At 51.8% G+C, this 21,493-nt stretch overlaps 7 protein-coding genes and 1 non-coding gene across 8 annotated transcripts; 2 read left to right on the top strand and 6 right to left on the bottom strand.

Moving 5' to 3' along the window:
- Positions 1-156: 156 nt before the first annotated feature.
- On the top strand, positions 157-238 carry B0T23DRAFT_t370. Its single transcript has one exon. It is a non-coding gene; the product is annotated as a tRNA-Ser (tRNA).
- A 1,060-nt stretch (positions 239-1,298) lies between these two features.
- Positions 1,299-2,821, bottom strand: B0T23DRAFT_247080 (Glyoxalase/Bleomycin resistance protein/Dihydroxybiphenyl dioxygenase). The gene is made up of 4 exons (XM_062834149.1): positions 2,170-2,821; positions 1,955-2,107; positions 1,547-1,901; positions 1,299-1,492 (listed from the first exon to the last, which is right to left on the bottom strand). The coding sequence occupies exons 1-4, from the start codon at positions 2,611-2,613 to the stop codon at positions 1,461-1,463; spliced, it is 984 nt and encodes a 327-aa protein (XP_062688917.1). The 5' UTR covers positions 2,614-2,821; the 3' UTR covers positions 1,299-1,460.
- Positions 2,822-3,685: 864 nt separating this feature from the next.
- B0T23DRAFT_346750 (acid phosphatase-domain-containing protein) lies at positions 3,686-5,004 on the top strand. The gene has a single exon (XM_062835976.1). It carries the CDS (start codon positions 4,085-4,087, stop codon positions 4,904-4,906), a length of 822 nt encoding a protein of 273 aa, XP_062688916.1. The 5' UTR covers positions 3,686-4,084; the 3' UTR covers positions 4,907-5,004.
- Positions 5,005-5,267: 263 nt separating this feature from the next.
- On the bottom strand, positions 5,268-7,482 carry B0T23DRAFT_346746 (CRAL-TRIO domain-containing protein). The gene is made up of 3 exons (XM_062835975.1): positions 6,830-7,482; positions 6,422-6,595; positions 5,268-6,333 (listed from the first exon to the last, which is right to left on the bottom strand). The coding sequence occupies exons 1-3, from the start codon at positions 7,012-7,014 to the stop codon at positions 5,490-5,492; spliced, it is 1,203 nt and encodes a 400-aa protein (XP_062688915.1). The 5' UTR covers positions 7,015-7,482; the 3' UTR covers positions 5,268-5,489.
- A 465-nt stretch (positions 7,483-7,947) lies between these two features.
- On the bottom strand, positions 7,948-11,616 carry B0T23DRAFT_389647 (coatomer beta). Its single transcript, XM_062837820.1, has 8 exons — positions 11,307-11,616; positions 11,165-11,210; positions 10,956-11,097; positions 10,689-10,879; positions 10,431-10,630; positions 10,247-10,372; positions 9,948-10,188; positions 7,948-9,896 (listed from the first exon to the last, which is right to left on the bottom strand). The coding sequence occupies exons 1-8, from the start codon at positions 11,346-11,348 to the stop codon at positions 8,308-8,310; spliced, it is 2,577 nt and encodes an 858-aa protein (XP_062688914.1). The 5' UTR covers positions 11,349-11,616; the 3' UTR covers positions 7,948-8,307.
- Positions 11,617-12,636: 1,020 nt separating this feature from the next.
- B0T23DRAFT_247000 (mannitol-1-phosphate 5-dehydrogenase) lies at positions 12,637-14,307 on the bottom strand. The gene is made up of 2 exons (XM_062834148.1): positions 14,086-14,307; positions 12,637-13,998 (listed from the first exon to the last, which is right to left on the bottom strand). The coding sequence occupies exons 1-2, from the start codon at positions 14,138-14,140 to the stop codon at positions 12,857-12,859; spliced, it is 1,197 nt and encodes a 398-aa protein (XP_062688913.1). The 5' UTR covers positions 14,141-14,307; the 3' UTR covers positions 12,637-12,856.
- Positions 14,308-14,526: 219 nt separating this feature from the next.
- B0T23DRAFT_408202 (uncharacterized protein) lies at positions 14,527-16,671 on the bottom strand (the record flags this gene model as incomplete). Its single annotated transcript, XM_062839269.1, has 8 exons — positions 14,527-14,594; positions 14,677-14,752; positions 14,828-14,989; positions 15,025-15,123; positions 15,843-15,929; positions 15,999-16,090; positions 16,278-16,443; positions 16,486-16,671. The coding sequence occupies 8 exons, from the start codon at positions 16,669-16,671 to the stop codon at positions 14,527-14,529; spliced, it is 936 nt and encodes a 311-aa protein (XP_062688912.1).
- A 201-nt stretch (positions 16,672-16,872) lies between these two features.
- On the bottom strand, positions 16,873-17,377 carry B0T23DRAFT_408201 (uncharacterized protein; the record flags this gene model as incomplete). The annotated part of the gene is made up of 3 exons (XM_062839268.1): positions 16,873-17,061; positions 17,186-17,248; positions 17,279-17,377. 3 exons carry the CDS (start codon positions 17,375-17,377, stop codon positions 16,873-16,875), a joined length of 351 nt encoding a protein of 116 aa, XP_062688911.1.
- Between the last annotated feature and the right edge of the window lie 4,116 nt (positions 17,378-21,493).

The following is a 21,493-nucleotide window of genomic DNA, read 5'->3' as shown; positions in this document are numbered from 1 at the left end:
ATTCTGTATCACCACGCCTCTTGGTAGTAATGAAGGAAACATTATGCATATTCAATATCATGTTTTGCTGAAAAAGCTGGTGGTAAAGGAGAAATGGTATTTTGCTTTTTTCTACCGATATAGTTACAGGGTTCAAAACAACTTATAACAACACTAGGCGTGGTGGCAGAGTGGTCTAATGCGCAAGACTAGAAATCTTGTTCCTTCGGGAGCGTCTGTTCGAATCAGGCCCACGTCGCACGATGACCATCTATAACTTCTTTTTTTCGTGATTGTTTCTTCTGAATAGACTGGCTTCGCTCTTCCTCTATTTGCTTTCTTCTTTTTGTTCTTTTCACGACTTTTTATCACCACTTTAAGATGATCTTGGGTTTTCTAGCAATCGTGCGTCCTGGACTAGTGCTTGATTCCAATAAAAAAAAACTTTACTATATTTCCTTCTATTCTGTACTCATTAGATCCGTGATACCCTCTCTGAAGTTTCATTTCTTTCAACTTTATGCATCTTGATGTCCCTTTTTTTTTTTTTTTTAAGCAAGGAAAAGAGTAGACAGAAACATAGAAGACATTAAAAAAGGGTTGAAGCGATCACTACATTCCAGAAATAGACGAAGCAATATCCGCCATACTTTACAAGTGAATCACAAGCGTCCCATTCTCATTCATGTTGTTGAAAAGCGAGCTATACCTCCGCGTTCAAAGTCCGTGGCGAGCCAGGCAGGAGAGATGGAAAAGTCGTTGGACTCTGGCAGGTCATCCCAGACGAAGAGCCAGGTGCAGGACAACGAAACTGTGAGTAGGTGGTCGTCAATGTCAAGGGACCAAAGGTAGTTGAAGAGGCCAAAGTCATCATCCAGGGCGTTGTGGAGGTTTCTGGTGGCGTACTTACTCCGGAGAGTATACTGTATGCGATGTCTGGGAGTTATTGCTTTGTATTTCCCCTTCTTTCTTTCTTTCTTTTTTTTTTTTTGTCTTTTCTTTCTTTCTGTTACTGGTCCCCGGTGCAGATCCTATTCGAAAGACGACCTTACCGCATCATCGTTGCCTGTTAATAACCTGTAGTTCGCAACTGCACTTCTTGGAGGATATTCCTTGAACTGGTGCCTCGAATTCGATATGGTTTTAGTGTCAATCATGACCTGTTCCTAGATATTGTAACTCGTGTGACCACAAGGTTCCCTGTTCCTCCGCAACTGCATGTGTTGGCGCCTCGCTCCGTTCCGTGGAGAGCCTGCCCGAGACATGCACCCGGTGAATGGATCTTCTGGGTCAAGTTTCAACCATATCAGTCGTCATAGTGGGGACCTATACAAAGTATCTCAAATGCATGATGTTTGACAAAAGCGTCCATTATATATTAGTTGACACTTTAAGAGGCTTGGGAGCTTCGACTCGTGTACTTTATAAACACCGTCGAGGGGCCTTAGTAAGATATCGCTCGCCTATACGAATCCAAGGGCTCACTGCAGGAAAGTGGCTGGGACCTCGGGGCCTAGATAAAAGTCAGTTTCTTCAATCCTTCAACACATTTCATCGTATGACTTACCCCAAACGTGCAGGTTATCTGGAGCTGCCTTTGTGTTATGTGTGGGCTCTCTCATATCGAGGAGATCACCATCCACATAGTGTTCGAGAATAAAGCCGGATGGGTCGAACCAGTAATCAAAGATCTGGCTGCCCATCACGTGTCGTCCAACACCCCAACAGTTCTTGTAACCTTGATGGCGGAGCCAGTCGTGACCGAGCACCTGAGTATCAAAGTCGTGCGTCTCGAAGGACGAGTGGTGGACGTGCATCTTGGGACCTTCAAAGAAGAAGAAGCAGTGGTGGTCCACAAGGTCATTTCCGCGGTTGAGTCTGAAAAAGACAGTCTTGTTGACACCTTCATCGTTGTGGACAAGCTAGGTGTGTGTTAATATTAGGTTCGAGATCGAACAAAGGCTGACATGCATACCTCACTAGGGAAGAAGTTGAAGTATTTGGTGTAGAAGTCGTAGCACTTGGCAAAGTCGGTTACACACACGCCAAAGTGGCCCAGCTTATGCACTGGTGCTGGTCGCTTCTTGAAGCGTTGGAACTCGTTGGCTCCGCGATTCTTCTCCTTAGGCTGGCAGTCATGACGAGTTAGCAAGCCAATCCCTATGGGTGTCGTATGAGAACCCGACTTACAAAGTTGAACCGCACAATGGGGAAGTCAACATCTCGCGCCTCCACCGGCGTTTGGCCGTAGACAAGATGGAAGGGGAATCCGTCGACAGGGTCATAAAATGTGACACATTTTCCACCACCAGGGGCATCTGAAAGGTCGTATATCTCAGTGGCTTTGCATTCGTTAGGAAGTGTCTTGGCCGCTTGCATCAGGTCCTCCATGGATTCAACGACGAAGGCTGCGCCACCAAACTCGTCCTCATTCGATGCCTCGAGGCAAATAACGAAGGGCTCGGTGCCATAACCGCGGTAGTATGTCTTCTTGCCAACCTCGGCAGTCTGCGCGAAACCGAAGTCTTGGGCAAATTTCTTGGCTTCGTTGATGTTCTTGTGCTTATAATACACATGGGCGATGCGCACCAAGTTGATCTTCTTGAGCGGCGTGGCCGAGAGTCCGGAAGCCATGATATCACTGCGATTATGAGAATATAGGTATAGGAGAGATTCGGTCTAGGTAATAACGTCTGCGATGTTGAAAGTCACGATGAAGCTTGACGACTTGACAATGAGTCTGGACTTTGGAGGAAAGGAGGGATGAAGATATGACGGTCAAACCCCAAAGAGGGGACTCGTGGTGCGTATAAGAAGAATGAAGCTACGGGCTTTGATCTGGGAGCCGACACTAAGACTCGGGACAGACCTGAGGTAGGAGTACCCGACGATCATCGATCAGCCCACAATGGATGCTGTGTCCCCCATGGATTCTGTGAAGACAACCTCACCTGCTCATAGTGCGCTGTTGGTGTTCACGCGGAATCGGTTTCGCGGTGGGGTAAATCCAGATGCGGTACCAGCAGTGACGGACGGCAGTTGAAGATCGGTCAATGCCACCAAGACATTCTGCACTCCACGATGCTAGCTTGATGTTGTGTACCGTAGTGCAGGCCGTATCTCTCACGCGGTGAATGTCCCTGCTGACGACGAAGAGCGCGATCGTCCAATGGCGGGTGCCGGATAATCTTAGATATTGGTCTTGTCGAACCATCAAAGGGCTTCAACCCCGGAAGCAATTCTGATAGCAGCTCTGCAACTCCAGGCTGATTGTGGCGGGTGAAGCAGTTCGACGGCATGTCATTGCATGTCTGGACATAAGTCATAGCATGTCGGACGCACTGGGCAATTGGAGTCAGGGGAAGCGGGAAAGGGGCGAAAGCAGCAGCATTATCATCAGACGAACCGCAGACAGCCACTCGGGAAAGACCATTGCGCTGAAGGAAATTCGACATGGTTGAGAGGAATTGGAGAAATGGAAGAAAACGTCATAAAGCAAGCTTCACCTGTCCTCGGGATATTACCCTAACCCTACCAATTCCCCGCCTTACTCAGGTCGCGGTCAGCTTGCGGGGAGAAGGGGTCTACCGTCTGGCAACCCGGGGGGCCACTGCACCTAGTTTAGTTGAGCTAGCTATGTACCTTCACCGCCCTGTCGGCCCTGTCCTCCAACTAAGGTGGGGGGGAGGCCAAGTGGGGTCAACTCCGTCATTAGAATTCGGGGGAAAGATTGTGTTGCCATTGGCACACTTCAGCGATACATCCATTCAACTTCACCTCCCGCGAATTCCATTCGTTTTCAGTCAGCAATTGTCAGCAACTCGTGATCAACACAACCAAACTGAACAAACCTCGTTATCGTTACCTAGCCTCGGGACGCCCCATCCATCGGATCTCCCCTCGCTCTCGCCCCTCTGCGCCGAGATCTCCAACACATACCTACCTGACAGTTCGGCGCGAGTTCCGTGATCCGCCCACTGCAGGACAACTACAACATCCGCACCTGCATCACTGTCGCAGTCACTGCTTCAACCTATAACCTGTACCTATCACAAGCCAAGTCAACCACCATCAGAATAGGTATACCTCCATACCCCTCCAAAAAATGCCACGCAAACTCTCCAAATCCAGAAACGTCTACGCCCCCGCGTCCTCCTCCTCCTCCTCCTCCTCGCACTCCACCACCAACCTCCTAACCCCCTACCCCCAAAATGACGGTCTCCCACCCTTCCTCACCGACGGCCTCCCGCTCCCCTCGCTCGTCGTCCTCGACCTCGACTACACGCTCTGGCCCTTCTACAGCGACTGCCACCCGTGGCCTCCGCTCCGGGCCCTAAGCGGCTCCGTTTTGAGCGATCGCAACGGCGAGAACTTTTCTTTCTACAAGCACGTCCCCATCATCTTGCACCTGTTGCAAGTGGCGGGCGTGAAGCTGGCTGTCGCAAGCAAAAGTCCCGTGGGCGATTTGTGTAGGGAGATGTTGAAGCTGTTGAGGATTCCGGGGGGACTGCCGACGAGTGTGGAGGGGTTTAGACGGAGTCCTGCGACAAAGGGGGCGGCAGGGGCTGCCGATGGTAAGGGAGATGGGGAGGAAGAGGAGGACAGTAGTGGGAAGAAGACAAAGACAAAGGGATCAGGGTCAGGGTCAGGGTCAGGAGGGGGGTTGACGAATGAAAAGGGGCGCAAGACGATCGAGTTGTTTGATGGTGGACTGGAGATTTATGAGGGGACAAAGTTGAGGCACTTTGAGGTCATTCAAAAACGAACGGGGATACCGTACGAGGAGATGCTGTTCTTTGATGACGAGAGGCCTAACTTGGAGGTAGAGAGGGTGGGGGTTACAATGCAGTTGATCAAGGACGGGCTGGATTGGGAGGAGCTGGAGAAGGGAATACAAAAGTGGAGGGCTAACAGGGGGATTGCGTAAAATAGAGTGTTGGGCTGTATGGGGTTGTGCGAGGTCAGGGGAATATAGTTGTAGATTCTAGAGGACGTATAGAAGGCACATCAAAGATTTATTTGTCGTAGCATCCGACCCTTGTCCGTGATGTTCAGGTTCCTTCACTAGCCAGCGGAGGTGAGTGGAGGATATCTCCAGGGCCCAGGCTCGACCCATGGTCTACATATGGAATTTGGGGTGCAGATGTCCATGTAATCAAGGGGGGTTCTCCATCATTTCCGGGACTGGCAGATGAGCGGGACTAACTACCGAGTGCTAGATATACACTACGCAAGGAGAACACAGATCACATTTCCCGAGATCTATCCGTGCTTAAGAGTTGGCAGATGTGCCGAGCTGTAAACCCGCTTTATACTGTATATTATGCTTGTTTATGCAAGTTGTACATGTTTTCCAACCAGAGGTACACACAAGCCCGTATTTGGTAGAGCTAGCCAATGCTGAGAAGAGAAATTTCCAAGGTATCTCTGTATATAACCAAAAATCCCCAACCGCTCAAAGGCTCACCACTTGAGAAAAAAGAATTCCCACTCTTATTAAAACGCAAACCTTAAGCCGAGACCACAGGAACCGTAGCCTCCTTCCCCGTCTCAACAACCTCATTCTTCTCAGCATCGCCAACGCTCAAGCCCTTGACCCCCTCGGCCAAAGCGTCCCCATCCACCTTCTTCACATTGCAAACTCTCTCAAGAGTCCCCACACTAAGCATCCTCTGCTTGCCCTCCTCACTCCCCACCGCGACACACTCCATCCTTGTCCCATCAGCCGTCGGCCTCCAATACTTGGGCCCCTCGGGGAAATCCTTCAGTCCGTTCTCCCACTTGACCGTCTCCTTGATGTAGGGATCCGTTTTCGGCTGATCACCCCACGTGAAGTCGAGCTCACCACCGTACTGCTTGGGGATATTCTTCGGGTCGATAAACTCCTCCAGCGTTGCCTTCACCTCCGAGGGCCCAAGGATGAAAATCTTGGACACGGTGATGGGATCGAACCAGCGCTTGATCCAGCCCCACACCGTACTGAAAAAGTAAGGCGCGCCGATGATGAAGATACGGTCCAAGGTTTCCGGGTAATGTGCTGTGGCCAGCTGCGAGGCCGCTTGCATGTGCGACTTGAGGTTCCAGAACTGGCGGAGCGAAACGCCCGAGACGTCGACAATGTTGGTGGACAAAGTGATGGGTGTGGTGGTGGCGTGCGGGCGGTCGGGAAGCTCGGTGCACAAGGGTTGGGCGAAGCGGGTCAGGTTCTCGTACAAAGCGAAGAGGCGCAGGAGCTTGGGAGAGGTCTGGCCGTCAGTGACAGCCTTGGAGGGGTTCGTTTCGGCGGCTTTTTCGTAGGCCGAGACGGTCTTGGAGTCGAGGTGGCGGATCTCGAAGAGGTAAAGGGGGATGCCTCTGTTTTTGTGAACCAACATGTCAGCATATACATGACCCTTTCCTCCAAGTGTGAAATACTGGGGTCAAGATTTGGTTGAATACTAACCTCCTATCTCTTCTGCCCGTCCATTGGGGGTACAGCCGTCTGCTGGCCTCGTACGCCTCCAAGTCGATGGTGTCGTACAAAACGTTGAGGTCGTTCGCCTTGCGCCAATCCTCCGTCTCCTTGAATTGCTTAAACGCATCAACCACGTTCCATCTCCGGGCGCGCAAGTATCGTCTGTGTACGGCATACAACTGTTAGCTTTCCCGATCCAACCCAATGAATTCTGCACTTTGTTCTTGTCGTCCACCACCGTCACCACTTATTCCCCTGAGATCCGGATCCTTGCATTGGCGCATAGCGGGCGAACATGCAGTTGCAGTTGCAGACGCAGTCGCAGTCGCGGCGCAACACGGATTGGTCCCGGGATACACTTGATCTGTCCAACAGGGGAAGAGATTGAAAACATACAGCAGTGTCTGGTCGTCATGCGAAGCCGGCGGCCCCGGCTTGTAATATCCCTTTTCTGTCAGGTTGGTCTTGAAGCTTTCAAGCGCTTCCTGCTCTTCCGGCTTGAGGTGCCCAAGATGGCCATTGGGGTAGCCAACTTCGGTGCCGCTAGCGGCAGAGGCATCAGCGATTGAATCGGCGGTCATTTTGGTTGTCTGTGATTATATCCTGATATCTTCTTCTTCTTTGTGTTGCGTCGTATCGTAACAGTTTTTTCTTTCTGGGAATCCCGCGTTATGCAAAAGTTGGACCAGACCGACTTTGATGATGCACGATTCGTCCGATGCGTAAGTTGGGGAAACGGGTGTTTGGAGATTGCCGGTTGGAAGTGATGTTGTCTAGTTATTATTTTTTGGGGGTATCGTATTAAGATCAAAGCAAAAAGAACCCGTCCGAACGAAGCGGGAAGAGGTTATAGATCGTTTGTAGGTCGGTAGTCGAAAAAGATAATTCCAAGCAAGAGTTTTGTCAGAGAACAGAAGAGATGACGGAAGACTGCAGACCAGACGAACTGGACTTAAGTGTGCAGTAGCTCAACGCCAGTAAGAAATACCGCTGACCGCACAGCAAGAAAAACGTCAGATCGAGAATAGGTGAGAAAAGCCTCTAACGCCAACGACGTAAAAATGAAGAAGAAGAAAAAAAAAAAAAAAAAAAAAAAAAAAAAAAAAAAAAAGAGAAAGAGAAGAAAAGCAAAGACAAAAAGAGATCTTCCTAGTGCGGTTTCGTCTCAGGGCTTGCTAGTATCTGCGTCGGTTCCGAATCCCCAGATCTGTCGATGCTTGGTAATTTCCCTGACTCCGGCTCCAACCGGGCACCTATGATCCTCAAGTTCTCCAAAGATCCAATCCTAGCGAACACCCCAGTGTCCCCAGGTCCCCGGGGGCCAACCTCCCCTCAACGACACCTCTCAACACGCCTGCGACGGCCGCTCTACGACGGGACCCTCCACGACCCGCTGACTGACCCGCCTTGGCCGCCGTGTCCGCCAATCCGGCAGGGTTCATGACTCCGCTGTACCCCCTGTTAGTCTCAGCTTTCGGGCCATCAATATACCCCGACGGACTACCTGTCCGAGCTCGGCAGCATCTCCATCCCGAACATTTGGAAGGTTGAGACATCAGGAAGTGCATGTGCTAGGTCATTATAGTAGTTCACTGTTCCTCCATTATCAAAATACTAAAGCTCTTGCCTACTATAAACACGGGCCACAACGGCACCAGCAATCGCGCCAACTGTATCCCGTTTTTGAAACCGCCAACAACCACCATGTCTCGGTCACTACCAATGCCGTCATATCTAGTAAAAGCCGTTGGCAGTCAAGAGGAGCGTCTCCTCTGCCTTGATAGCATCTTAATGTCTGTAATCGCTTTCCATCCTCTTCACAAAGCAAAATCGTGTCCGTTACCCGCTTCCTTGGATGGCGCAGAAACGTCGCTCTACTCCTCCTCTGCCTCAACCTCCTTCTCCTCTTCTTTCTGCTCTTCAGCTACCTCCTCTGCCGCCTCCTCTGCCGCCGGTGACTCCTCTTGAACCTGCTCGGCATCGACATCAATCAGATTGCCAGCAGCAGGTCCCTCTTGCTCGAGTTTCAGATACTCATCCCACTCAGGGAAGAGCTCCGAGTCCTCTCCGGGGACGCCCAACACCTTGGCAACCCGGCCCTTCTTTTGCTTTTCCAGACTCTCCTTCCAGGCCGCCACCAGTTCGGGCGTAAGGCTCGGCTTGTATGTTTGGCTGAAGAGCACAGCCTCCGAGAGACGATTGGTGTTCTTGAGGATCTCGATGCAGCCCTCGACGTCACCGAGTAGCCACTTGGCGCTGAAGGCGACGTTGTGCGCGCCTGCCTCTGTAGCTTGCTCAGCGAGCTTGGCAAGACCTTCGCGGTCTGACGTCGAGCTGTAGACAAGCAACAGCGAACCGAGATCCTTTGCCTTGACGAAGCACTCGGTGGCAAGAGGCACATCCCAAGCAGCGAGGCCGGCATCACCAAGCGTCTTCCACTTGTGGTCCGCATCAGTCTCTCGCGCAATGTCGAGGGCGATGTGGAGCTGGCCAAGCGATAGCGCCAGATCGAACTTGTGCTCGGGGTCAGTTGCCACCTCAAGCGCGAGCTCCTTGTGGCCCTGTCCCTCAAGGAAGCGCGCAATCTTATTGAGCTGATCCTCAGGGATGCTTGGGAGTAGCTCGGCAGCCGTCTCCATATCCTCGCGAAGGACAAGAGTCTGATACTCCAAAACGGGGAGCGAGAGGGCGAAAGAGGTAACATTAAGGTCCTTATCGGTGATGTAGACGCGGCCATCACGCTGGAGGTAACCCAAGATGTACATGGGCTTGTCGAAGTGGGCGATGGTGTAAGTCTGGTCGCCAACCAAGTAGTTAAGACGGTTGGTGCTGTTGGTGTAGATCAGGACATCTCCCAACCACTCCGCCGAACGGATACTCTCGCTGATGTCGGTAACGACATCAAACGCAGCCTCAACACCATCATCCTCGACAAGACCAGCCTGGACCGCTTCGTTATAGTTCTCTCTCGAGAACCTGAGGACGTAGGTGCTATCCTCGCAGGCAAGAGCAACCAGCTCGCCGCTCTCGCTCCAGTACACCTGCTTTGGCTCCACCTCAATGCGTCTGACAAGTCCACCCGTCCGCCAGTCGTAGAAGGAAATGCCACCTTGGCCCTTGACACCGAGGAGGACACCGCCGGTAAGACCGTCGGCAGCGAAGGGGACGTCGAGACCGCCGACCTTGTTCTCGAAGTTCTTGAAGATCTTGACGCTGGTGGGAGACTCGCGAATGGCGAACTCGTTTGTGCTGGAATACTCCTTGGAAGCCCACACAAAGTCGAGGGCCTGACCGAATGCCTTGTTTCTCCAGGCGAGCGCAGTGTAAACGATGTATTCGCCGTCGCCGCAAATAGCAGCGAACCGACCATTGGGAGAGTGGATGAGACTTTGGGGATACACCTCGGCGGTTCCAAGCTCCTTGGTGGTGAGTGTGATAGGTTCGTTGTCCTTGATATCGGCATCTGATCCCTGTTAGCTCGGAGTCACTCTCGATGTTCCGCTTTGTAACTCACCGGCACCCTTGATCACGGCAGATACAACCTCATTGTGCCTGGCCCACACGATCTTGCCGGAGCCATCCATCGACACAGCGGGCTCTTCCCGACCAAGCTTGATGACCACCGAACCATCATCGAAACCAACAGCAATACCCTGCTTGCCCTTCTGATATGACACACACCATGCTCGCTCCAGGCCGTAGTTCAGCGATTGCTCGAACCTGTAGGTGTTGGCGTTCCATATCCTTATCGTGCCCTGCGGTTACAGTTAGTAATAGCCTGCGAGCGAATGGACAGGTACAATATCGACGTACATCTTCCGAACCAGAGATAATGATAGGGAGCTCTGGGTGGTAGCAGGCAAAGGATACGTTGTTGGTGTGGCCTTCAAGAGTGGCGATCAAACTCTTGGTGGTATAGTCCCACACTTTCACCGTGCGCTGTGCCAGTAAGTCAGCTGTGAAGTCCTATGCGCCAGCAGATGTCAATATAACTCACGTCATCAGAAGTTGTGAGAAGATAGGGTTTGTCGCTGTGGGGATAGTAGTCGACGTGGTTGACGCCCTTGGTCTCGTGCGCCTCAAGCTGGAAGTTTGGTGTGGATGAACCCAAGCTCCAGATCTTGACTGTCCTGTCCAAACATGCCGAAGCAAAGGTGTTGGTATCTTTGGGGTTGATGGCGAGGGACATGACGTAGTCTGAAACTCCGTTAGCATGCGCGCTCTGCTTCGATATATCGGGCTGGTGGCGCCATACGTGAGTTGCCCTCGAATACCCGCACGTTCTTCCATCCCTTCTCCCAATCCCAAAGCTTGATCGTCATGTCATCACTGGCGGTAAGGACGAAGGGTTGTGTAGGATGGACGCAAATGGCTCTGATGTAGTCGGGATGCGCCTCGAAGGATGTGATCTTTTCGCTCGTGTTGTAGTTGTAGACTCGAATTTGGCTGCGATGCCAGGTCAGCCTGCCTGTCTAGCACTAGCGGCCCAGTGCCCGCACCCCAGGTTCCATGTCAAACATACAAGTCATCGGAACCACAGATGATCCAGTTCTTTCGCGCAATGAAGCGACCAGCGCGGACGGGGACATCGGTAAGCTCGAAGGTCTTGACGATTTGTTGTGTCTCGTATGACCAGATATAGACGTGGCCGCTGTAGAGGGTCGCTAATGACCGAAGTAGTGTCAGAACTCAGGCCCTCTCCCATCGTATCGCGGGTCGAATCAGACGTACTCAGAATCCATGGCTCGGTAGGATGGAAGTCGATGCCCTTGACTCGCTATGTGCGGGATATGGGTGAGCAATGGGAACCTTGAATGTTGAAAGACTGCTTGGTACCGGAGAAATCAGGGGGTCAAGAGGACAGGTAACGAACCTCGGAGCGGGCAAACAACTGGCGCTGCATGTTGACAGGCATGTTAGCAGGTGTTTTCTAATGAGAGATGGCCCAGTTGGAGGCAGCGATGTGATGATGGACGTGTCGGCGCAATGGAGCTGGCCGTCGAGGTGCCGGAACAGCAGACGAAATAGGGGGCAACTGGAAGATCCCAGGCCGAAGCTGAGGGAGGTGCAAGTGTGCGCCAGGTTGCAGAATCGGGTTGTTCTATTGTGTCTCGGTGACACGGCCAAGGTGGTGCAGACACGAAGCCTGTGCGAACTTGCCTTGACATCCAGCCTCATGTTGGGCGAGTTTGGGGTGGGTGTGTGGTGTGTGGTGTGTGGTGTTTACAAGTTGGAATTAGAGGACGGGGCGGTCGTAACGGTTCTCGAGCTTCCAAGCTTCAGGTGGGGTGCGTGCTGGATGCTGGAGATGGTCCCTGACCGTACAAGAAAGCCGCCGTCGGGTTCGTCAGGGGTGAAGCTATCGGAAGTGGTGCAATTGTGGTTGTGTGTATTTGGTGTATTGGATATCTGGTCCGCCGAAGGGGGGAACGTGGTTGGCGGTACGAGGATTCGGAATAGAGGCTTCGGAGGCCTTGACACTTGATGCGACGGGCCGGAAATGACAGCGGACGGTTGTAGAGGTGCCCGCCACGTATCTCGACCGGCCGCCGCCCACAATTTCGCGGCTGTGGTCTGCTCGCCGCTCGGGCCACTCTCTCCCTCAGGCGGTCAAGTGGATACAGCTGCCGGCCACTGTCACTTCCTACGCTCGCCAGCTGCTGCCTAAGGCAACGACCAACCGCCAGCTTTGCAGATCTCTTGGCGCCCCCCTCACCGTCGGTGCATTCAGTGTTTGAAGCCATCACCATCGCCAAACCACGTCCAAAGTCGACCACTGGAGATCATCAAAAACCAAAAGGCTTGGACCAACGCAACGGCACGACTCAATTCCTTCCATTTCGGAGGAGTGTCACACACGAGCAAATTTACAAGATACGAGTATTTCCAAAGCCAAAAGGTCTCAGCGATGCAACAGGACTAAGGCGCGACCGATGACGGTCAGTAGTCAAGTCGGTACTCCCATCATCCATTTTCATCGTTAGGAACATTATCAGCTGTCACAAAATATGGGCTCAAAAAAAACGGCTCGAAGCAGTGATCAAGTTTGAAGCACTTTGCATACGACAACGTTACTGGGACATGGACAAGAATTGAGTGTGAGTACTTCTTATTGACTTGAACTATATCTATCACTGCAAAGCGCTTCTAGTGACTGCGCGAAGATAATAATAAAGAAGAAGAAAAAGGAAAACCAAAACCTCCAGGATGTTAATATGATCCCGGCTAAACGCCATTGATCCCAGTTGTATAATGCTCCTTGTTGATATCCCAGAAAGCAACCAAAATGAACGCCATATTCTCCGGATTCCGAGGGTCCACGACACCGTTGCCCTATTCCCTATCCGTAAAGTCTTCGCTCATTTATCATAAGACATGAAGTAAGAATGAATTTGAAAACACAAGTTGACAGAAATGCTCCATCTAGTCGTCTTGCAAGTCGGCCTGTACGCGCTGTACAACCTCGACCACCTTGGGGAACAGCTTCTCCTGCTCGTTCAAGCCGCAGACCTGCTTGACAACGTCCTCGGGCTTGTTGCTCGCCATGATCTTGGCAAGTTCGGCCGACTCCTCGTCGCCCTCGACGTTCTGGAAGCGGAACGCCATCTCAGCAGCATCGAGCAGGGCGCTGCAGTCCTTACCATGTTCGGCAAGCTCGGCTGCGGGGCCGATGAACCGCTCCTTGCGGGACAGCTTCCGTAGGGGGGCACGGCCCACACGCTCGACGGCATCCTCCAAGTGAGGGTTGCTGATGCGCCTGACAATCTTTTCAACGTACTCGTGCTGGGCCTGTTCGTCGATGCCGTGCTTCTGCGTAATGAGGTGGGACGTGTTCTCGAGCGCCTTCTTGACCTCTTCCTGGATGTCCTTATCTTGGAGAGCATCATAGACGGTGCTCTTGCGGCGGATGTAACCATGGTAAGCGGCCGTCGCGTGGCCGGTGTTGACAGTGTAGAGCTTACGCTCAATGTAGGGCAGCAGGTTGTCGACCCAGTTGATGCCCTTGATGTCCGGCGGCGACATGTCCTTGAAGGGAGTGCGGTCGACCACCCACTCATAAAACTTCTCAAGCTTGACATCCAAGCCTGCGTCGGCATCTTGGGCCGGAACAATCCGATCGATGGCCGAGTTGGCAAAACGGGCGCGCTTCTCATAGTTCTCCAGCCGGTGCGAGGGAGTGTTCTTAGGGTCCTTGATGTACTCGGCAAGAGTATCCGTCGCCCCAATGGCATTCTCGCAGGCAATGACAGCCACGGGGGGCAGGTCCTCGGATCTGCGGTCGATACCCTTGGCAATTACAGGGGCAATGAACTTGAGGATGTTGGGGCCGACGGAGCAAGTCACCACTTCAGCCGTGGCGATTTCCTGGATAAGCTCCTCCTCATTGGTGCGAGAGTTGATGGCGCGGTAGTTGGTAATGGTCGATTCCTCCGTTCCTTCGCTTCCCACCTCGATAACCTTGTAGGAGGGGCTGGCGTTGAGGGCGTTTATTAGGTCGGCGTTGACATCGGCAAAGATGACCTCGTATCCAGAGTTGTGAAGGAAGCAGGCAACGAAACCGCGACCTAACAGATGAGGAGTCAAGGTTAGTACATGGGACGTCCAAGCCTGGGGGAATGTTGAGGGGAGGGAAGAGATGTAGAGGCACATACCAATGTTGCCAGCACCAAAGTGCACCGCCTTCTTGGTATAATTGTTGGCAGCCATGTTGACTAGTGTAGGGTATCAAGGATGATTCGTGTGTTTTGGTGTATAAGGTGGTTGTGGTATGCCTGTGCTTGGGCGAAGAGAGTCGGAGAGATGGCAAGTTGGAAGGGTAGAGCAGAGTCTAATATGTCCAAAGCTTTAAGCGCGGTGACGTCGTGCTGATGGAAAGAGGTGATGGGCGTGGGATGGATGTGATTAGACTTGAAGATCACAAGATGGTATGATATGGAGACAAAGAAAGAACAGTTGAGGTAGATGAGGGGGATTTAATTCCTTTATACACATGCCATCCAGTTGGCCACGACGATCCGGCCTGGCATACACATGGCGTGCCCATGCCTTTGGCTGACTTTTGGCTACGTAGGTACCTACCTCTACCTACCTACTTACGCAGGGCCCTCACCTGTTCTCTGGAGTACTGTGCAAGATACGGAGAGGGCCAAGTGCAAGTGAACTCAACACCCCGGTCCCATTGCTTGAACAAGAAATGGCAAGTATTGGGGTTGATCGTCCATATTGAGTGGGCCTGCAGAGACGGTTCTGGTAGGTCGAGGGAGGTTGCAAATGGCAGGCATGTGTCGGGTGTGGCTTGTCTCCTTGTTGACCGGGGTGCTCATTTGTACATAAGTCGCCAGTATCCACGGACAATGACGGTCCTCGCGGCTACGGCCCGTTTGCGTAACGGACCCAGCAACCCTTTTGGTTTCCTAGAGATCGATGATCATTGTGAATGAAGCCGGGACTAAACTGGATTCGTTGAACAGAATATTCGCAAGTCCCGCCGAACCGTAAGCCTGCCCCACCATTGGATTTTGGATGTTGAGGTTCCTGAATGCGGCTTCCTGCCTCCTTGAGTGTACTTACATACGCAGGTAGGTACTTACTCTCGCTTGACGAGACGCGGTCGGGTTAGTTGGCATGCCCTCGATTCCGGAAGCAGAATCCACGCATCGGGCTCTAAACTCCCGATTGTTCACGATTTGCTCAACTACATTAACAGCAGGCTCAAAACATATGATGTTAACGTGAACCAGATGAGCCACGCCCTGGTAGTGCAGTCACGCCAGGTCGGATATAGAACGGCCTTGCGATGCTAGTCACTTACAACGCTTGGCCAGTTGGTGACGGCAGACAAATCTGAAGCCATTGCTTGTGACATGTCTCCAAGCCAGTGGTCACACACACCCGACAGGAGATGCCAAGATCTAGGGTCTATTGGACCCTTTGGGTGTTATGCCATGCAATGCTTCGACCGGACATGGGGACGGAGTGGACGGCGTGGACGGGCTTGTTTGAGGCTGTTCTTGGGTAACAGGCCCTGACGCCATCAGAACGTGCCCTGGCTATTGCAAATGCTCGGTTGCAGCACCCAGGTGCCGTCACGATGGCTTCATTCTTCGGCCCAATACAGACATCATAAAAGTGGTGACAACTCGACGTAGGCTTGTAGTGTAGACAAAACGGCTAGTCTAGTGTAGACCCGTCTGCTGTGGCACCCAACACGACAGAGCCGCGCTGGAGAACACAGTGACGCCAACAAGCGGTCATTGACAGTGTTCAGAGAGTGTTTTTGCTGTGTTGTTGTATTGGGCTGTTCGGGTGGCCTTGAAAACGGGACAAAGACACCCTTGTCGGCCGTCATCGATAGCGGGATCCACTCCAGGAGCCCCGGGGCATGTCATCATTCTAGGCACATTCATACCGAGATAGGACCGTTTGCCAAACCACCAAGCTCGAAGCTCACGATACCGATCCAGAGTGCAGACCATGTGGTTGCCAGGTAGTGTAGCTGGAAAACAGAAGAGCTCGTTATCAGTGACGTCGAGGCACTTGTGTTCTCGGGACACGCTGCACTTACAAAGCACCGGCTTAGGTTTGTAAGCCTGGCTGCTGCTGTAGGTGGTTCGCCACGATCATTGCCCGTACTAGTCAACCGAGTTGAATTGTCCACTGTTCTTGTTCTTTAGTTGTCATATCGAGCCATGAGATTTGACCTCACAGCAAGCAGAATATGTACTGCAAGTTTTTGATAGGCTCAGCACGATATTTGCTACAGCGTACAACTTGCGGCCGTCGGGTTTTCCTTAGGTTGTGCTTGACGCTGCACCGTCAGGGGCACCCGGACGCCGTGACTTACACGAGGTCGTCGAGGCATCCATTCTCCCTTCCATTCCGGCGCCCACCGGTGGAACCGAACCCGACAGCGGATAAGAGGTGGGGCGCTTGGCATTCGTCATAAGTCCACTCTTGTGGTTCGCTTTGGTTCTGAAGAGGACTGCCCCCGTCGTTCTGAGTAAAGTGGACTACTTTTTGTCACCAATCATGTATTGAGGTTGCAGAAAGACATGGGTCTTAGTGGACCCTTTCAGCATTTCAGGGTCCACTATCTCCTGAGCCCCGCTCTTCAAAAGAATGCCCGCTAAGCCCGCCAAAAACCCACCAGAAATCCCCAGTATGACGTGCGGCAAAGACGAACAAACAAATCCACCGACGGCGATCGCGATCCCAACGCGACTGCCGTCGATTGACATCGTGAGTTTCTCTTTTGGCGTCTGCTATCATGCCGCTCCGGAAAACTGGCGACAAGCGGTCAACAACTGGTGTTTTGCGGCCCTCCTCCGCCTCCAGTCTATCCTTGACTCACGATAGCGCACCACACCACCACAATTTGACGAAGCCGGTGACCTAACGCCGGTCTACCATTCCCCCTCAACCAGTCGCAGTCGCGGTGGTCAATGAGCAGTGTGTTTGTCGCATTGTTCTGCATTCATTGCCATGTGAGCGTTATCTTGCAATCCAGCTGTACACATGTAGTATAACTTCGCTTCTGTCTGTCTTCCCGTCGTCGTATTTCTCTCCATTTGTTGACCGCTTTCACGATTTCCATCAGCAGCAGCCACGGATGAGTACGCGACGTGTAACTACAAAGGGCGCAACTACATGATATTGTCAACTTTGCCGGTTTCTTTGCAGTGTTCTCAATGGGTCTTGCTTGCCCTGTCGCCGCTCACAATTCTTGACTATCTAGCTTCCGATTAAACACACATGAACACGATACTTGAATGTCCAGCCCGCGACGTGCAACGACTCATCATCAAGTCCCGTCTTCTACCGCCAAGATGAAGGCCGTGAATTGACCGACTGGAACACATGGAACCGCTCAGAGAAAAGGTCAAGCATCGAGGATCCACGTCTCCATGGCGCTGCATCAAACCTCGGCCAACCTCGATCGAGCATTTGGGATCTTCCTCTTGTCTCACCACACCCTCTCACATCCTATCTCTCACAAGCCTCACGTTTCCCTCATCACAGGTTGTGCACGGTGGGACGACCAGGGGTTCGCATCTCACAGCGTTTTCACTCAGGTCCTCTTCACCCCTCACAGGGCCAAACTCTCGATATCGATCAAAAACGGTCCAGGCGATCAATTTCCCCTTTCTCGCTACCCTGCATCCACGATATGGCAAGGATGCCAATTGCTGATGGAGATGATCAAGCCTCAATTGGCTTCCATTCAGCGGTGTTTATGCTGTTTCCAGTCAAGTTATCCGTCTCTTTGACACATTGTCGGCTGCGGGAGCCGCACCTTTTCATTTTATATTATGGCTAACAAGCCATTCTCAATGGGCCATTGCAGATTCGCAAACCACCAGATAGGTCAGGTTGGGTATTTGACCTTGCATTCCTGTCGATCCTCAGGCCACTTTTGCATTTTAGCCATGTTGCCTAGTGGCATCTTGTTGGGGCTCCTGTCAATCGATATCCCGTTTCGTTATCCAAACAAGAGGGTGTGCAGTTCTGAGACAACGGCCACGGCAAAGCAACCACCTGAAAGGTCGAAATTCAGTCACTTCACGATGTTCGGCCAGCTCTTCTTTGTTTTTACGCGCATCCACATGGTCTATCGTTACAAGCAAGTGATGCTCGCAGTCTCGAGACAGTGTCTCCTGAGCGGATTTCAGATTTGCCCGACTTAATATTCCCCCAACACTTTATTTATACGTTGCCTCGATACTCCCTCGGTTGGTTATTTCGGCGGACCTCGTGCCAAGGACAAGCATTATGTAACACCGCTGAACAGTGACCGAAACCGGTGGACGGCCCGATGCTCTCGTGTTATCCCGCGTTCTCTGCCGGTTTTGCCGTCTTTCGGGAGAATGCAGCATACGGGCAGGACCCCAATGCCCCGAACTCCTATCCAGACTCCAATCAGTGACTTAGTTTTGCCCGACCAACACGGCCCAGGGGACCCACATTGTCGGCCGGGCAGCCGCGTCGCCCACCTCGCCGTCTCTTAAACGGTCCGAAACCAGCCTTCACCAGCTCACTCATACTGTCCGAATGGCACCTACCTTGTCCCAAGTATCTATGGCTGATCGTCGTTCTCCCTGGTGTTGCCGGTTTCCCCGACCAACGACCCTTTCAAAGGTCGGGTCTGTGATCCTTTTCCCAGATTTGTTGACTGCCTGCCAGGTTCACCGGCTTGAAACATAAAGTCAAGCCGCGATAGAACGCCGGAAGGTTGTAAGACACTAGCGAGTTTAGCAGCCCTTTAGTTCGTTTCTTGAGCCTTGAGCCATCAGATTTACCACGAGGTTGATCAAACCCCACAGTCTTACTCAACTTCTTGATGAGCTTATTGTTCGACCTAGGTCGAGGAGGAGGTAGCCTTGGGCATTAGGCTCCGTCAAGGACGCCTTTGTCCAAACCATACATCTTCGGTGCTACCACTGCCATGCTTGATCATTTGCATGCGACTTACAGTTCCGGAACGCACCACTCGCCAGTCACGATGGTTGCTTCAACGGTTGAAGTTGACCGACGAAGGATGGAGTTGATGGGGCCGATAAATAATTGAACCTGGACGCGCTACTACACGTGTACCCCGCAAATTGCTGATCTACCCCGGACTTACAACTTCCTATCTGTGGGGGAATGGGATCTGCTGGAGATCAAAGTGGATTCAAACCTCGACGCATAACCTGCTTCATTGGTTTGATGAAGCGGCCATGAAGAGGAGTTGTGCAGGCATGGGCTGACACGTGGAGGAAATCAAGTTCGATTTTGGATATGTTGGGATCTATCTCAATGTTCTCCTTGCCAGATTACGTATGTCGGCTGTAGCCCGTCGAAAGGTTACTTCTGGAGGCTTCAGCAGCCACAGAAGGACATGCCATTTTTCCTTTAGAACATTACAGAGCCACGTCGGTTGAAGGGCCACGCTATATTTTCGGGCATGTGTCTTTGGCTATTTTGCTGCTTAGGACAAGCGAAATGGTACTTTCGAAGAGGCCTCCGAAAAGCATTATGAAGAGGCATTTGGATATGCTTATCCCGAAATCAGGAAGTTTGTGATTTCCCGTCCTTCCCGCAGCGTTTCGTAACAGCCAAGCTCCGATACATCGGAGTCATCGCAGTCGTATGCAAGCATCTCGTTCCATTGGTCTCTCCGCGCCGTCGCAGGGCTTCGAACTCCGCCGTACCGTTTTCATGGCGTGATTCAAAAGGTTTGGGACGTGATAGTGTCAATCATCTTCAGGGATTTCTGCATTCCTGACGGATATCACGGCATATGGTCCTTTCTTTGTCAGCTTGTGGCCGTGGCAGGTGTTAGGTACTCTGTGAGTTGTATCTTTGCGTTGCGAAAACTTCATGTGCGTGGGTCAAATCAAGGTCATCGTGATCTGCCTCTGGGATAGGATTCTTCATGATCAGGACAGGTTACCACCACATGGTCTGCAGCGGGGCGCTTCAAAATCTCGTGGGATGGTCATCTCTGGTATGACTGGTGGAATCCTCTCTGCTGAAGATCATCGACTGGAATCAGAGACATGAGTGGGGAAGAACACAGTGGAGGGTGTGAATGCGACAGAACGAACACGCTCGATGATACCTTCAAACATGTGAAGAGACGAAGGCATCTTGGTATAAAATCATATGTAAGCCTTATCTCGCTTTATCGCCATCACATGTGCTTACTCGTGAAGACCTCCCTTCAGTAGCGTGATGGCTATCACAAACCAGACTCGGCGTTCTCTTCCTGCGTTCTCTTCCTGAGACGGGACTATCATCTCATGCTTTTCAGTTTGGGCAGCAGGTAGGATAATATGGGAAAGCCGCTTTTTTTTTTTTTTTTTTTTTTTTTTTTTTTTTTTTTTTTTTTTTGTGGCCGTACCAATTCACACCACTACGGCTAATGGGTCATTCAAGAAGATGAAACAGTAGGTCTTTGAAGCATACTTCGAGACTTTTGCTAACGCCGATCCGAAATGTCACATATTAGTGAGTTTGCTCTTCACAAAATCCTGTCCTTCGTGTGACAATCCCGTTGAGTTACGCTGTCTTGCACAGCGAGGCGCACGTCAGATGTTGTAGCATTTTGGGTTTGTTCACCGAGCGTTGGGATGAACCCTTGACTCAACATCAAGGCTCAGCAGCCATTGTCGCGATTTGAGAACTTCATGTGGGATTGTTTGCGAATACCTTCTGGGTGGTCTCTTTATACTTGATGGAAACATGGCGAAAGTGATACGTCGATACTTACGTCAGAAGTCTCGGCTGAGTTGAGGGATAACTACCTACTGTTTCACCACACCGGGCTTACTATCGTCGCCTAAATGCCAGGTGCTCTTCACTTGCTCAGCTAAAACAGTCCCGCCTGTCACTTACAACTTTAGCGTATCGCGCTTCAGCCGCTGGCCGCTGAATGCTCTCGTACAACAACAGGAACAGACCAAGTCGCACTTGCTACCCGTATCGCGGATTTGTGTCACGGACTTGGTTCAACATGACGTACCGGCTCGCGCTTGAGCGCTGGAGATCAGACTACCTCCCAGGTCAGTATCAGATGAGGGGCTGCAAATAAAATCACGACTGTCGCTGCCAGGAGCGATTTGAAGGAAGCATGTAAGACCTGGGGACTTGGCAGCTGCCTACCGAACGATTGGATTGGGGGTTCAAAAGGCGCAGCAACGACACACTTGATGACGGTTCGCAATTTACGACGGCCACGTATAATCTTACATTCCAACGGAAGCACTTGCTTGCTATGAACGCCGTCCATGATTCTACATTGTTATACCGTCTCTCCAGCGAATTTCACCATCTGAAACTGTCATCGAACCTCAGGCACTCGACCTGAAAAGTCCCCGACTGAGCCAACAAGACTGAAACGAACAGCATACTGTCACTGAAAATGAGATCCTTCACTCGCCTTATTGCCGTCCCTCTCGCGTTGTAAGTTTCCATCAATAAGCTTCCAAACAACATGAAACACACGCTCTAACCTTTTTCCAATCCCCTCGCAGAGCCACGCAAGCCCTTTCTCAATCCCTCCCAACGTCAACAGTTACC

This window comes from Neurospora hispaniola (assembly GCF_033458365.1).
Source record: "Neurospora hispaniola strain FGSC 10403 chromosome Unknown B0T23scaffold_9, whole genome shotgun sequence".
Lineage (NCBI taxonomy): Eukaryota > Fungi > Ascomycota > Sordariomycetes > Sordariales > Sordariaceae > Neurospora > Neurospora hispaniola.
This window is presented reverse-complemented; position numbering and strand designations above follow the sequence as displayed.

Coding starts and splice junctions, on each gene's coding strand:
- B0T23DRAFT_346750 (XM_062835976.1), top strand. CDS start 4,085: ATGCCACGCAAACTCTCCAAATCCAGAAACGTCTACGCCCCCGCGTCC.
- B0T23DRAFT_247000 (XM_062834148.1), bottom strand. CDS start 14,140: ATGGCTGCCAACAATTATACCAAGAAGGCGGTGCACTTTGGTGCTGGC. Junction 13,999..14,085: donor CTTTGGTGCTGGCAACATTG/GTATGTGCCTCT, acceptor CTCATCTGTTAG/GTCGCGGTTTCGTTGCCTGC.
- B0T23DRAFT_389647 (XM_062837820.1), bottom strand. CDS start 11,348: ATGCCTGTCAACATGCAGCGCCAGTTGTTTGCCCGCTCCGAG. Junction 11,098..11,164: donor TACCGAGCCATGGATTCTGA/GTACGTCTGATT, acceptor TTCGGTCATTAG/CGACCCTCTACAGCGGCCAC. Junction 10,880..10,955: donor ATCTGTGGTTCCGATGACTT/GTATGTTTGACA, acceptor CTGGCATCGCAG/CCAAATTCGAGTCTACAACT.
- B0T23DRAFT_346746 (XM_062835975.1), bottom strand. CDS start 7,014: ATGACCGCCGATTCAATCGCTGATGCCTCTGCCGCTAGCGGCACCGAA. Junction 6,596..6,829: donor CATGACGACCAGACACTGCT/GTATGTTTTCAA, acceptor TGCCGTACACAG/ACGATACTTGCGCGCCCGGA. Junction 6,334..6,421: donor ACGGGCAGAAGAGATAGGAG/GTTAGTATTCAA, acceptor TCACAAAAACAG/AGGCATCCCCCTTTACCTCT.
- B0T23DRAFT_247080 (XM_062834149.1), bottom strand. CDS start 2,613: ATGGCTTCCGGACTCTCGGCCACGCCGCTCAAGAAGATCAACTTGGTG. Junction 2,108..2,169: donor CCATTGTGCGGTTCAACTTT/GTAAGTCGGGTT, acceptor CATGACTGCCAG/CCTAAGGAGAAGAATCGCGG. Junction 1,493..1,546: donor AGATAACCTGCACGTTTGGG/GTAAGTCATACG, acceptor ACTTTTATCTAG/GCCCCGAGGTCCCAGCCACT.